At 36.6% G+C, this 15,829-nt stretch overlaps 1 protein-coding gene across 1 annotated transcript in view; it reads right to left on the bottom strand.

Annotated features, from left to right (window-relative positions):
- LOC136343250 (myelin transcription factor 1) overlaps positions 1-15,829 on the bottom strand; it is a 47,917-nt gene that overhangs the window by 23,644 nt on the left and 8,444 nt on the right. Inside the window, exon 3 of the mRNA XM_066289843.1 lies at positions 10,669-10,718. Coding sequence (XP_066145940.1) covers positions 10,669-10,718 — 50 coding nt within the window. The remainder of the gene's footprint in view (positions 1-10,668; positions 10,719-15,829) is intronic.

Genomic DNA, 15,829 nt, shown 5'->3' with positions numbered 1-15,829 from the left:
TACGAATAGCTATATGAAAATTCTTTTAAAAATCGCTCTCACAAAGAAGAATCCTATCCCATTTCCCACTCTTTTACATTCTACGCTTTATCCGAAATAGTTTTTGCGTCGTATTATAATGAAATACCTTTTAAAAAGTTCTCTTCCATCACATAGTTAGCGCAATGTTTCGGACTGCATTTTTCAAAAAATATTTTATTAAAAATCCTTCGGGAAATACTTTTAGCCAAGCCTTTAATGAAGCCAACGTCGGAAACTCTCATTAAATCTCTGGCTTGTGATGAAAGTAGGGGAGTAAAAGCAAGCAGCAATAGATGGAGTTGCTAGCCTTAGCAGTGGTCAAAACTCCAGTGGTTAAAATATGTTGGTAAAAACAGCCCATTTCTATCGATTTCCCGAAAGTTTACAAATGTAAACACCATCGATTTCACAAAATTCATGCCAGGGTCCATAAAAAGTTCACTTTAATTTCAAACTGGCGCTAACTTAGTCCGAAACTTCGCCGACACAAATTACACTTACGTTCTTTGTACTTTCTCTTTCTGACTTGTGTGAACTAGTTAGCCGAAGTTGGTGGGGTAGGTCGAATTTTGGCTGCCGAACTGATTTGAATTAGCAAAACTTCTTTATGTTCAACTTTTTGCGGAATTATGCTACACGGCCCCTAAACTTCTGGACGACGGCGGCGGAGATTACTTCTGTCAAACTGGAAAGTTCGTAGACTTGAGATTAAAAAATTTTGAAAAGTTATTACCGGGAAAGTGTCTCGTTTGTTTCATTTTCTTTGGAGCTGCATAATGTCATCGCCCGAACTTTGGAGTTCCTTAACCTTGCTTCAGAACTTCGGGTTAATGGAACTTCCTCAAACACGAGTTGTTCTCGGCACCATTTATTCCGACGAGATAATCATTTTGGGTCAAACAATTCATATGTGGTATTCCAAAAGAGCGAATCATTTGAATTCATCGAAATTGTGTTTTTATTTCAGTATGCTGATTTTTTATGTTTAGGAAAAACACTGTGTTCATCGACAAGTTAGATCATAAATTGGCGAATCTTGAATTCTCGGCTATCAACGATGGGACTCTTAAGCTGCCGAGATTTCGATAATATCTATTACTTTATTAGGGCGTTAGTGTTTACCAGCAAAGCCACGTCTCATCAGGATATTACTGGTGCGTAGAGCGTATTGCATTTAAATTTCTTGAAGATCTTTCAGGGGGTTTCGAGCTCATAAAATCAAATATTTAGATCGAACAAACTTAGATTTGAAATCGCTTCGTTTTCAAGATACAGAGCGTTTAATTTCTTATTTTTCAAAAATATTTCAAATATTAAGAAGGAATTTAAATATTAAAAGGAATAAGGATGTGCAGTTTTGGCCATCCATTGTTTTTACATGTGTAACTGAGTCAGAATTTAACGGAACCATATTTTGAAAGAAGAATATTATTTTGCAAAGAAGCATGTGTCACCCATGTTGGTCTTCATGTTCTCTACTTCTACTAAAAGAAAATTAGGTTATTAGTAATTAAGTAGGCACAGCAATGGGATTTTTTTTATCTGGAAACATTCCTTTTTTTATGAAAAATTGATGGAATATCAACAAAATGTAGTCGTATAAAAAAGTCAGTGGCGCACCATTTTTTTCATTGAACATATCTCCATTACACGGATGCCACTGAAATATTCTGCTCATCCCAAGACATGCACATTCATCACGTCATCGCGTGCCCCTAATTTTATGTCCTTATTCCAATATTAAATTAAACACTGTGAATTTTGAAAATGAAGCGAGTTCGAACCTAACTTTATTTGATCCGAACATGTGGTGTTAAGAGCTCGACATCCCCTGAATGTTTGCCGGTAAGTTTATGAAAGAAACAAAAAACTTCTGATAATTTAAACTATTCCTGCCTATTTCTGCTTAGTGTTATATCACCGACTTTGCCAGATATTTTAATGCCAAATATATTTTTATGAGATCATATTCGATTCATGTTCCATATTATTCATGTGAATTCGTTAAATCTGTTTGCCGGCAAATGTTTTACTATGTTCAACGGTATATCATTCTCTCTTCCTACGAAACGAAGACTGAAGATGCCCAGCGAGTCGCTGCATGTTCTACAGATCCGAGTTCTGGTATAGCGAGATGTTAACAAATAAAGGATATCTCGCCCTATCCCGATTTCTGGAAGAGTTTTAGATAGTAGAATGAGAAAGGGTCCTGGGCTGAATTTTGCAAAGGAGGGAGTGCACATGAAGACAGTCAACAGGTGTTGGTTGGGGGCGTGCAAGGGCCCTTCAACGACTTACCACAGAGCTTCGTCCCCCACTTACTAGATCTACTGATTAATAGAAAAAAGTATTGAATATTTTTGTCGAAGAATACTGTGTGGATAGAACATACCAATATGTTATTCCAAAGGTCATTTTGAACAACTTTTCTAAAGGGACAAGGGCGCGTAAATGCCTCTTTCACACTTTTTTTTAGGTTGAACATTTTTCCAAATCCGACTGTCTTACGGGATCGTGGAGCGAATAGGGGTGCTGGGTGAGGTAAGGTAAGGTAACACATTTCCATTTTTCATCCAAATAATCATTTTTGAATTAATCAATTTGACAACATTGCTTGATTCTCCCAGCATTCACGTCTCACATAAATTTATATATTTATTATTTAAATATTTCATTTAGTTCAGGTTAGTTCAGGTTAGTTCGGATCACCTCAGTAAAGGAAATTTATTTAATTTAGTTTCAATTCTTGTCAAGCAATATGTTTTTCATTTACTTATTTTGATCAGAATTTATATTTTTTTTCAATTGCGATTGCAATTAAAATAAAATTTTAAAATGTTTGTGTATCTTTCTTGCGCAGGGGCCACGCTAGTATTTTAGTCGATTAAGTGAAGTGTCTTTCGGGATTCATGGAGTGAATTGGAGTGCTGAGTGAGGTAATTATCAACAACGTTTTAGATCTTTAAATTTAATTAATTTAATTTAATTTTAATTCAACAACAAAATATTACATACCCACCCAGCACCCCTATTCGCTCCACGATCCAGTAAGACAGTTGGATTTGGAAAAATGTTCAACCTAAAAAAAAGTGTGAAAGAGGCATTTGCGCGCTCTTGTCCCTTTGGAAAAGTTGTTCAAAATGACCTTTAGAATAACATATTAAAAAATCAGAACGATCGGAGCGAAAACCGTTTACGGTACTGTTACCCACAGCTGTGTATTACTTTGAAATAACCTCGATTGTTCCACAATTCTGCGAAGACTCTTATTTGGCAAAATTTTCCTTTTTAATCGAGCACGAGACAGAAGACGACCTGCAAGGCCACCGAATTTGTCCCGTTTTGTTATTGCGTTTGAAGTGACCTTAAATGTTATCTAAATACCAAGCTGATGAGCAGGTACCGTTAGAAGAACTAAGATATGATGTTTTACGTGAAATTCCTGTGTGTTAACAAGAAAACTAGATACTTTGTAAAATTTAAACAAATAGGAGAGAATCTTTGGGGATAGAATTTATCGCGTACCAAATGATATTTTTTCGTCCAATCTTAATCACCATTGCCTCTCTTCTCATTCGAATACGATCTAACCCTCACTCATTCCGTAAGCATGATAAAACACATTAAAAACGTCCGTCTTTTTCCAGGGCTGGCAATACTATGTTTTTTTAATTAAGTCGCCAGATTAGAATAAATGGAGATTAAATCTGATACAGCAAAAACGCAGAAATACCATCAAATAAAAAATTGCGTCCTAAACGGTTCTTAATTAGGAAACTAAATCCAACCCTCTTTAAAAAAGATTAAACCGTGTGTTTGTGAATGCCGTTTGAGTGACGTGGGCTCCCCGTTCTGCGAGGGAGACTTGAAAAAGTGGCCGTGTTAACCCCAAACATTCCATTTTTATACTTTAAATATTATGACGTCAAATATTCGTTATTTAATTTTCCTGATCCGGGGGTATTATTTTCCTAATCTCGTCGTGAAACCGGGCGCATTTTATTGAATTAATCTTTGTATTGGCATTTCAATTTGGGCAAATTGCGGGATTAAAAAGTCTATTAGAAATGATTTTTGATACACTGAACAGAATCGCGTAACGATATTTAAAATTCATAACTTTAGTTAAATTTCCTTTCGGCTGGGGATCTAACTTTTCGAGCAATGTGTCAATAACTTATCTGGAAAAGCGACCGATCGCTATTAGACTTGGGGCAAAAAGTGAAAAATCGCCCTGGCACTTTCCAAACGGCATAACGAAGTCAATCGCTTTGCTAATTAATTTCCCTCTTTATTAATTTGCCAGTGGCAGATCGTCGACGTTTTTATTGCCGTCTATAATTTTTAATGAAAATTTAATCGCGAAATTCGACTGTCAGTTTCTTAGTCAGTCACCAAATGGCGCTCAAACACTTCGGTGCGTATCAGACTTTCGTCACAATTTTCTTCGACTTGATATCTCAACTTCACCCTAAAGTGTTAGAAACGTCTGCAACAATGAACATCCTTAAAAAACCTTCGACCAACCAACCTTGCGCTTATCGTGGTTGCGGAACATATGACCAGCGACTAATGTGAATATGTATTTTTTTAATGAAAAGTGTTCACCTCTCATTTTTTCGGAACGGGAGATAACTCAAGGGTGTTTTTCAGTTTGGGAGGTTTGAATTTTAAGTACGCGTCGACGGGCAGACAGAGAGAGATCCTCTTTCATTTAATAAATGACAACGCCAATTTTTCCATTTATCTTTAAACTCTCATCTCTCATATGTATATTTAATAGCATATAGCATGCAAATCTTTACAATGCGCTGGACTCGAATTATTCCTTGCTGTAGCTCGAACTAAGTAAGAATTTACAGTTTCCCATGTTTGTAAATAGTATGTATAGCGGCTTTACTGCACGCAATTACTAGCGGAATGTAGCACTTCACCGCACGTGTGCTGCATATAAGTTTACGGCACACAAAACAAAGTGGCATATCTCAGCGTTAAAAACCTTTGAGTCCCATTGGTATTTAACAGGCCTGAGATAAAACTTTTTACTTTAAGTTAAAAGATCCAATGAATACGACGGAATTTTAAACTTCTAAATGTTTCGTCCATATAAAGTTTCTTATAACACAGCTTGTATCTAGGGATGCTCAAGAGGCTCATAAAAACAGTCTGAAGACTCTTCAATATGCGAAATGCCAATTAAGCGGGTAGTAGGTAATTTGCATTTATTTATTTTCGACCAAGTGAAGTATAGTGTGAGTATAACTATGGTCCTAGTGTTGCGTTTTGGGGTTTGCACTGCTAGAGATGGGCGGTAGGATCGACGAGTAGTCAAAATAAAATACTGGATGTTTTCTTGCGATCTGTAATTAGTGTTTAACGCATGACGTATTTGCATTTCTTACTCATTTGATCCAAGAGGAATAAATCGATTAGAGTCTAGATAAAATGGAGGGGCAGACACCCGTGACTAAGTCTAGTGGAGAAAACTAGAGCAAGCGTAAGTTCCAAATAATTATTGTATTGAAGTTGAAGGGAATTAGTGACCGAGTCGAACTATCTGCCTGACAGTCTTACAAACCAAATTCGATAGTTACCAGGATTTTTCGTGGGCTCGTACTAAAACCTGCGAACAGGCGCAAATGCCATTCTAGCGACTGTTAATTCCGTATAAAGAACGAGAGCGAAAAGGAAGCCAGCAAAACTGATGACTAATTTGTCGAAAGTCTCGTGGGGGGCGATAAGAACCATGTGCACCCCGCCGTAAAGACGACGGACGACGACGACATTCCTTAAGATTTACAGCTCCTAATTTATGTAAAAGGGGTGAGCCCCGTGCATGTAAATCATACATAGCTTTTTTATGCATCCAATTTCGATTATTAAGTCAAAAGTTTTATCGCTCTACTACCCTAAAGGTAACTCCCCACATTGGAACTGGAAAATCCAATAATTTTTGGGAAGGTACACAAATCAAAAAGCGATTTTTGAGTGACAGGTCCGTAATTAGAAAAGTCGGAACGACGCAGCACTTTTCGAGAAAATATAGTGAGCCCCAGAGATCGTATTTTACTCCGGTGCTTGGGTAAGACAGCATAAATCTGGTTATATTTACAGACAGGTTCATAGATCGGTCCGAGATATCGCGTATGGTGGATTTCTTAAGATTTCCTTTCTCGCTATATATCACCCGGTATATCACGTCGGACCGATAAATCACGTGGGCCCGCCAACGGTTTTACCAGGTCGCAGGCGGCACCGACATCTCAGCCGCCTCGCCTCTTTGATTTTTGCCCCGCCGAATTTAAGCGATATTTTAACCCTCTTCATATCGGGGAAAAATTTATTTACCGTTTTGTTGGACCCTTTTGAGATACGGTTTGATTCCTCAACGATTTTCAAATCGAAAGAGACATGAGGGTGTATTTATCCAGGACCAATAAACGATGCCTGGATTTCAATATTTCGCTATATATCAGCAGTGGACTGCACCAACGAACATTTCACAAACATCCTCATTTGACTAGTTCGGAATTAAATTCTTTAAATGAATATCCGGGTGCGTAAGATATACGTTATGCAGGTATACAGGGTGTTTCCTAAGTACGGTACGTAACTTGGGAAGCGTATTTTACAGCTAAAATAAAGGTAATTTTGTTATATACGCTATAAGCCAAAAATGCTTCGTTGCGGAAATACAGGGTGTGAAAATTTCTTTAAAAAATTGCAATTTTTTAAATATATCCGAAACTACTAAATTTTCACATCCTGTATAGCCGCAACGAAGCATTTTGGGGATATACCAGGTCTGTAAATATGAAACCGGAATTTGCCTCCAAATATCCCTAGTGGTCAATATACGTAATATTATCGTGTTATTAGGGTACTATATCTCTTATTTACATCTGAGAATGAGTTTCAAATCATAACAATACAGGTTCAATACTGCAGCACAGTTTGCAATAGCTTTGACTATGTCGAATTTTGTGCCTACAAATTACGATTTGCGGACAGCATTGATTTTCTGTTACCACTTGAAAAAAACGACTGCAGATTCACATCGCATGCTTGTTGAAGCTTACGGTGAACATTCCCTTGGAAAATCACAGTGCTATGAGTGGTTTAAAAAATTCAAAAGTGTCAATTTTGACGTCAATAACGAAGAGCGTGGAAAACCACCGAAAAAGTTTGAAGACGGCGAGTTGCGAGCTTTGTTAGATGAGGACGATACTCAAACGCAACTACAATTAGCGAACCAATTAAATGTGACACGAGAAGCCATTTCCATTCGTTTGAAAGCCATGGGAAAAATTCAGAAGATGGGAAAATGGGTTCCACATGAACTCGATGAAAGACAGCAAGAAAATCGAAAAAACCACTTGCCAATTGTTGCTTACCAGGTATAACAGAAAGTCATTTCTTCATCGAATTGTGACTGGTGACGAAAAATGGATCTATTTTGAGAATCCCAAACGTAAAAAATCATGGATAACTCCAGGCGAACCATCAGCATCGTCAGCAAGACCAAATCGATATGAACGGAAAACAATGCTCTGTGTTTGGTGGGATCAAAGAGGCGTAATTTGTTATGAGCTGCTAAAACCTGGAGAAACAGTTAATACTGAACGTTACCGACAACAAATGATGGACTTGCATCGAGCTTTGCGTGAAAAACTACTAGAATATCAAGAACGGCAACACAAGGTGATATTGCTCCATGATAATGCACCATCACACTCTGCAAAACTGGCGAAGGAAACGATTGGGACGTTTCATTGGGACTATCACATGCGGCTTATTCACCCGACTTAGCACCATTCGATTATCACTTATTTGCATCGATGGGACACGCTCTTGCAGAACACCACTTCACCTATTACGAAACAGTTCAAAAATGACTCGGTGAATGGTTTGCATCGAAAGAACGACAGTTCTTTTGGCGTGGCATCCACAAATTGCCAGAGAGATGGGAAAAATGTATATGTAACGATGGGAAATATTCCGAATAAAATATTTTTTATAATTATTGCGCAGCTAAGTTATACTTTTTATTAAAAGATTCCGATTTCATATTTACAGACCTGGTACACTGGTGGCCAAAAGTAGATTTACAAAAATACAATTTCCAAAAAAGTGATATTATTTAAAATAATCACCGCAATATATTTAAGCAAATCTTCATAAATGTAAACAAATCTTCAGGTAACTAAAAACTATCCTCAATTTTTCGATTAGGCTTCATATCAAATTATTATAAAAAATAATCAATTCTTGGTTTAGTTTTTGCGTGGCCAAAAATAGATTGACAAATACTAACATTAATGCTATCAAGGCAGTTTGAATTCAAATTTTAAGAAAGATACGTGCGTTTAACTCTTGGAGAAATGCCTCGTGGAATAAAATTAGCAATTGACTTGAAACGTCTAATTATTGACGATTACAATAACGGACTTAGGCAAATTGAAATTGCTAAAAAATATTCTCTTAAAAGACAAACAGTATATTGTGTACTAAAACAATTTAATAATAAAAGAAATTTATGTCCGTCTAGAAAAACTGAAAGACCTTCGAAAGTGACCCGTCATATGAGAAGAAGAATTTTTAAGTTAGTGAAAATTAATCAATTTATTTCGTCAAAAGAAATTAAAGCAGAACTTGCTACGAATTGTGATGCTAATTTAAGTATGCGGACTATCAGAAGAATTCTTCGAAACAGTGATTTTAAAACAAGAACCCCGGTTAAAACACTGCTACTAACAAAAAAACAGAGAAAAGGAAGATTGGAATTTGTCAAAAATTATGGACATTGGATAAACGAATGGCAACGCGTCATATTCAGTGATGAATCGAAATTCAACCTGAATAAATTCTGATGGCAAACAGTATGTCAGACGTCCTGATGGTCACAGATTCGATCTCAATTATACTATTAAAACTGTTAAACACGATGGCAGTTCCATAATGGTATGGGGCTGCTTTTCTCGTTTTGGAGTGGGGCAGCTTTTTAAAATCGAAAGCAAGATGAACCGTTTCGATTACTTAAATATTTTGGCAACTCAAATGGAACCATATGCTGAAAGAACTATGCCTCTAAAGCATTGGTTCCAACAAGACAATGACCCTAAGCATATCTCAAAAGTAGTTCAGAAGTGGCTCAGAGGCAACAAAATCAATTTTATTACATGGCCTGCATAGTCACCCGATTTTAACCCGATAGAAAATATTTGGGGGTATTTGAAACATAAAATCAGCGATAAAAAATTTAAAAATGGAAATGAATTGTTTGATACTTTGCAAAAATTGTGGGACGAAATTGATTTACAATTTATTGAAAAATTGATAGTATCTATGCCTAAACGTATACAGTAAGTAAAAAAAACAATGGCTATTCAATAGATTATTAATAAAACTTTCGGATAGTTAACCTAATTGTACCAAAAAATGTTTATGACAATTTTTTATTGAATTTTACATTTTGTCAATCTACTTTCGGCCAACATCATTAAATATATCTTATTGTGTTTTTGTTTTATTTTTCTTTATTCAATTTCATGTCATTTGACAAAAAGTATTTCCGAAAGGTTTGAGGTCAATTAAAATTATATAGTCAATTGAGGAGATTGAAATGACTTTTATATCCCAAAAACATTAGATTTATTCAATAACTACCATTTGTAAATCAACTTTTGGCTACCAGTGTAGTTTATATAACAAAATTACCTTTATTTTAGCTATAGAATGCGCTTCCGAGGTTATGTACCGTACTTAGGAAACACCTTGTGTAGCGTTTTGGATAAAGACTAGTCTGGCGCCCCGACAACGTGTCCCCTTATCATGGTGTTAAATTTCGCAGATTGTGTGTGTTTTTTACTTCTAGAATGTTTAGGTTCGACATTGGTATTGATAGCAATGAATAGGTAAATAAGCCAGACAAAGTAGACATGACTCATATTAGACTGTATTAAGTCCAATCCTTAATGCGACAAAACTATTATATAATATGGAAATCGGTGCAGGATGGGAGATTCAAAGCTTTCAACAAACTTTTTGTATCAACACGGCCGGAACGCATAGTATTTGGAATTGATAGATCAACTATGGTGATTCAAATATACGTACGATCTATTTTTTATATAATCGCGTCACTTTGGACTATATTTAAGGTGAGAATTACCTAACAATACATTTACAACCGGCGTAGTTCTTGCCGCGCTACGAGGCAATATGTCACGTAGCCGAAGCGTAGCAGATAAACGTTATTGCTGTCGTAGGTTTAGCCCTCGTACCTGACTCCCTACCAGCTAAAATACCTCAGATTTACGTGTTGTTTGCCTTTTCCAGATAGCGGGAAGTATTTTATTATTACCGAAATGGAAAAGGGGCCTTGCTTAATGGGAAAGTGTAGAAACTAAATCATATAGCGTATTGTAGGGCACATAATTTCTGTTCCTAGTGCTTTTCAAGAGAAGCATTTCCTTCCTAAATTCAGTTTGGCTACTACGGAATGTGGGTTAATAGCGCCAGTAATTAATGATAACTTAAATTATTGTAACATCACCGATCCAAAGCTCTCAAGTTTTACCTCCTTTCATTTCTGACGAGGATTGTCGAGCTTTGAGTGTAAATGAAAAATATTTAGAATGCACGTACCTTGCCTCAGTTCGCGAAGTCCCTGTAGACAATTTGCTCTCATCCAGCACCTGAAATCAAAGAGACCACATCAATAGGCTATCAAAAGGGGGTACAAATTCCGTATTTTATTCCCTCTTCAACGCCGATTTCTGCAAATATGAGCATCCAAAAAGTCTAAAGGGATATAGCCCTTTAAAGCCACCCTTTAACATTGGGATCCGTAGCAAAGAGACCATTTGATATCTGCGGGAATATTATCAAAGTTTAGGCTAAAATTTGGTAAAATTTTGCTTTTATTGAAATGTTTGTTAGTGATGGTAAGAAGATTCGAAAATTAGATATCCAAATTTAGGTCCATCAGCACACAACAGGGTGGCAATCAAAAAAGGGCAAACAAGGACCCGAAACTTTTTTCATCCGGAGGCTTTTAGAAGCAGCAAGCACGCTGTTTTAAATACATTATACTCAATGGTTAATTGAAAATCCACTTTAAAGTTATGCGCGGCTTCTGGAATTGCAATCAACGATACAATTTCCACATTTTTAAATCTAATTTTAATGTAATGAGAGGATGCGAATACAAGGGAATGGCGTCGAAAAAAGGAGCACGTAAAATATAGAAAGAATGCTAATTAATTATTCCGAGGAGTTGCTTGCGAAGGGTGATTAGCATGCCGGATTCGGCTGAGGTTTCGAATCGGGGAACGACGGATTAACAATTTTAAATATTTTAATAAAAAATTACTGGTGGCCTCTTGAGGCGCTCCTGGAATCCTGAACGCTTTTGGGAATTATCGAAAATGTTTAATTAGGTTTTCATATGACCAGGCCCTTTTTATATGCAGAAATTCTTCACAGAGTTCCCTCACAAGATATTCCGCAATATGCAACGCGAGGAAATGCTGCGACCCCAATCCAGGAAACTAATAATGTGATAACTATGAATCATTAAGGTTGTTACCCATTCGTAAATGCAAATTTTTCGTTTTATTTAAAATCGATTTTTTGTTTACGCCGACATTGGGTACTTGTGCGGGTGCCCTCGTCAGCCTTGCGATCAGCTGGGTACAAAGCGTATGTCTAAGACGAGTCACCAACAATCAGTAATAACACGTTTGAAACGTGAGGACTGTCCCAGAAGTACACGATCTAACACTTAAAACAAAAAATGAAAATATACTACGTGACATAAAAAACAAAACACCCCGTAAAATTGGTTTGATTTAAATCATTTTTGGTGCGCATGTTTCTTACGCTAAAACAAACGCTCCATTAAAATATTCAACAAATTGAATTAATAAAAACTCCAAAAAAAATTGTAATTTGTCGGTTCTCCGCAATGTCTTATACATTCCTGTACACTTCTAGGATCTAATGAGGTGATTGATGTTTTCTTAGAGGATTAGATTCCAGCGTGATACAGCGCCGCTAGGGATTGTGAAGGACGGTGTAAATTATGCAACCTTCAACCTACAATATCCCATACTTGTTCAATCGGTGAAAGGTTTGAAGATCGAGGTGGCAAAACTAGCAAATTGATTGCATTTTGCTGAAAGAAATCCATAATCACTCTAACCACGTGTGGTTGTGCATTGTCTTGCTGGAAAACTAGATGAACAAGAATTTCCAGATATGGCACGAGATGAGGTTCCAAGACTTCTTTGATGTATCGTTGAGCTGTCATATTGCCTTTAAAAATAAAGGTGATCTGCTACCATATGCAATAGCACCCCATACCATTACCCTAACAGTGCGATGAACATGCCTCTGTATTGTAAAGTGAGAATTCCCTCTTTCACCCCTTCTTCTTCTTACTCTTGCTTGACCATCATGTACGCTCACACAGAATCTGGATTCTTCACTAAACGCGATATTATCCCATTCTAGATTCCAATGTATCCGTTCCTCGAACTTTAGGTTAGGTCTTTGTAATATAGGGATATTTTTAACAACAAAACTGCCACTTATGTATCAAATTGGGAATTTCTGGGACCATTTTCATATGGTCCTCTTTTTCAGAGCCGGGGTTTTAATTTTAATTATTTTCATTATTGTGATGAATGGTGGCACCCTTAAACTGTGGAAATAAAAAAAAAGCGCGCTAAAGTTGGACTTAACTCACTTTGGTGGAGTAGCAAATAAACAAATTGTAAGCGAAAGTGGGTTTCTATAATAGATATTTCCTCTATAATGCGCAAATTGCGTGATATTTGGACGACAACACAATAAACCTGTAAAGGCTTTTATTGCCCAATAAAGCAAAAACATTATAAGCTGATTGCGACAAATTTCACAAATCATAGAGTATCGATGTAACATATAAACATAAATTATGAATTGGTACCATATTTCGACACACGTTTCATTACACCCGTATTTGGAGCACATCAAGTACAGTGAAAACTGTAATTTTATTGTCTTAAGTGAAGCTTAAATGGCAATAAATTTGTTGCATGAATATTTCAAGTTGTGACACAAAAAGAACTTAGTTCGCATGAATAATTTAGAAAAAAACTTTTTTCCGGGCCCGTTATTTGCCCTGGCAATTTGTTTTCCCATAGGGGTGTGGAAATGTTACATTAATATGTCATTTTACCTATCGATTCTCAATCACGGGACCGAATTATTTATACAAAAATTACCCTCAAGTAACAGCGGAACGAAAAAGCAATGATACCAATAATAGACCACAGCATATCGAAATATAAAAATACTAATTTTAATTTACATTATCGAGATTGTTGACCATTAAGGAAGAAATTAAAACCAGGCATTGGAAGTTTTCTAATCAACTTTGGTGGGAACGAAACATGCGAAACAACTATAAATATTAATATAAGAATTTGAGGTTAAATTTAAAGTCCCCCCTGTCTGTATTCAGTCCTTGTTTCCATCCACAATACGTTTTTGTCCAGCACGCTGGAAACGTCCCTAAAGAGCTAGTTGTCTTCATCACGACGTTTCGTGTATTAGCACTGGCCTCGAGGAAGGTCCCCAGTTGTCTTTTGGTCCCTGACACTCACTCCATCACCATTTGTTGAGACAGTCGAGCACGGGGACAAATCGAACATTACGATAACACGCAAATGTATGGCTTTCTAGAGGGCTCTAACAATGAAAAGTCGAGATTAAACCACAGAAGGAAAAGTAAAAAACGATATGTATGTCCAAGCTAAGGACATCAATATGAGTAGTGGAAACTAATTATTTTCCTGTCAACATCCATAATGTCCCTGTTCTTATCTGTCGGCCAAATCACGATGCCTAAATGCCTGCAATACCGTTTGGATAGATTCGGAACAATAATTATAATAATGCAATCTAAATCGTACCTTATTCCTCAAAGACTTTGAATCTGCGATATTTTATTAAATCCGAAACTCAACTATAGAGGTTTCATCCTGCCGTCGGGGCAGCTGCTTTCATAGAGGCGCAACTTCCAAAAGAACTCTTAATTAACGACTCCATTGTTCTTCCGGAAACGCGTTTCGATTTCTAAGACGAGTTGGGAAGAAAAGTCGGTCTTAGTCGGTCGTTCCCGGCTTTTAGAAAATTTAAGGCTCAATGCCCGTTGCAGATCTCGAGGGCTTTGACTTGATTTTAAATTACTCTTCAGGAATTGGTATTGCAAGACAATACAACACGCAACACGATCATTTCCAATAGAACAGGCAATTTTTGTTGAATCACACATATCGCCTTTTGGGGTGGATTTGCCAGGCATATGTAAGAATTTTGAGTCTTGACCGGTCCATCGAGTAAGTGATCTATGGCGTGTTTTCCACTAGATTTGTGTTTCGGTATATGGGGAACGTGTGTACTCAATTGTTGTTTTTCTGCTTATTTTGTTCCAGAATCAGGAAGTATGTGTGTGTGTGAGGATTTATTGCGGGAATCTGGAAATACTCATTATTACATATTAAAGACATGGAGGGGGGATTTATTGGACCTTTGCTGAGCCGCTTGAAGAGGCTAAAAAGAAGATTTCGTCGTCTCCTATTTTGTGGTTATTTTCGTGTATTATAGAGGGCTTAACACATCATCATGGATATATTTCAGGGAGCGGCAATACCCTGCGGAATAATTAAAGCATGCCTATAGATGCACGGTCAAAAACGCACCATTTCGATATACAGCGTAGCAAAATTTTACGTTTTTCCTTTTTTTTTGTGTTTTTCTCACGTATACCTTAAGTTAAATTTTTTAAATGTTATACACTTATTCCCTCTACAATAGAATGTCAAAATCGTCATATGGGTGTTATTTTTTTGGATCAGATACTATTTTATGGTTTGTAACTTTTTTGAAACACCCTGCATGCATTCTGATACCAAATGAAAATTCCCTCTTCAATTCCTGAGCTTTTTTGATTTATTGCAGTATTTTCGTATTTTCCACCGTTTTGGTAGAATTTGTAAAAATATCTATCGAGGAAAATTAAGAATATAAAGAAAATATGAGAATAGTTTCAGAAGGACCCGATCTAACTATAAAAACATATTTTTGTGAAGTATTGCATTATTTCCCAACTGCCTTTGAGAATATCGCACTTTTCTCAGCAAGGTGCTATGGCTTTTGTACCCCTGTTTGTAGTAAGAAATTTTGGCTGTTTTAAAATAGGCATTAACTTCGAAATCCACCTCTTCATTATTGGCAAATTTCTTTCCATCGAGCTATGTGCGAACTAAGTTTGGAAATAGAAAATAATTTGATGGGGCTAAATCTGGAGAATAGAATGGGTGAGCAAAAGGTTTGAAACCAAGTTGATTGATTTTATCCATCGCAGTGACGGAAATACTGACTGCTGCATTATTTTGATGAAACAAGATTTCCTTTTTCGCCAAATGCTGTCGATTTTTTCTAATTTCTTTACTCAAACTCTGCAAATAAATTTATATAATTTACTTCGTTTATTGTGTTTCTTTAAGGAGATAGTTATTAGACATTATCGTATGTGAAACGAAAAAACTGACGTCATCACTTTTCCTACAGATGAAACGGTTTTCGCTTTCTTTGGAGTCGATTCTCCTCTTTGAGTCCATTCTTTTGGCTGCTGTTTTGTTTCAGGTTTCAAATGATGGACCCATGTTTCATCCATAGTTATGAATCCACGCAAAAACTCAGCTTTATTGCTGCGAAACTTTGCCAAACACTCCCCTGAAACATCCTCAGGGCACTG

This window comes from Euwallacea fornicatus, chromosome 14, assembly GCF_040115645.1.
Source record: "Euwallacea fornicatus isolate EFF26 chromosome 14, ASM4011564v1, whole genome shotgun sequence".
Classification (NCBI taxonomy): domain Eukaryota; kingdom Metazoa; phylum Arthropoda; class Insecta; order Coleoptera; family Curculionidae; genus Euwallacea; species Euwallacea fornicatus.
This window is presented reverse-complemented; position numbering and strand designations above follow the sequence as displayed.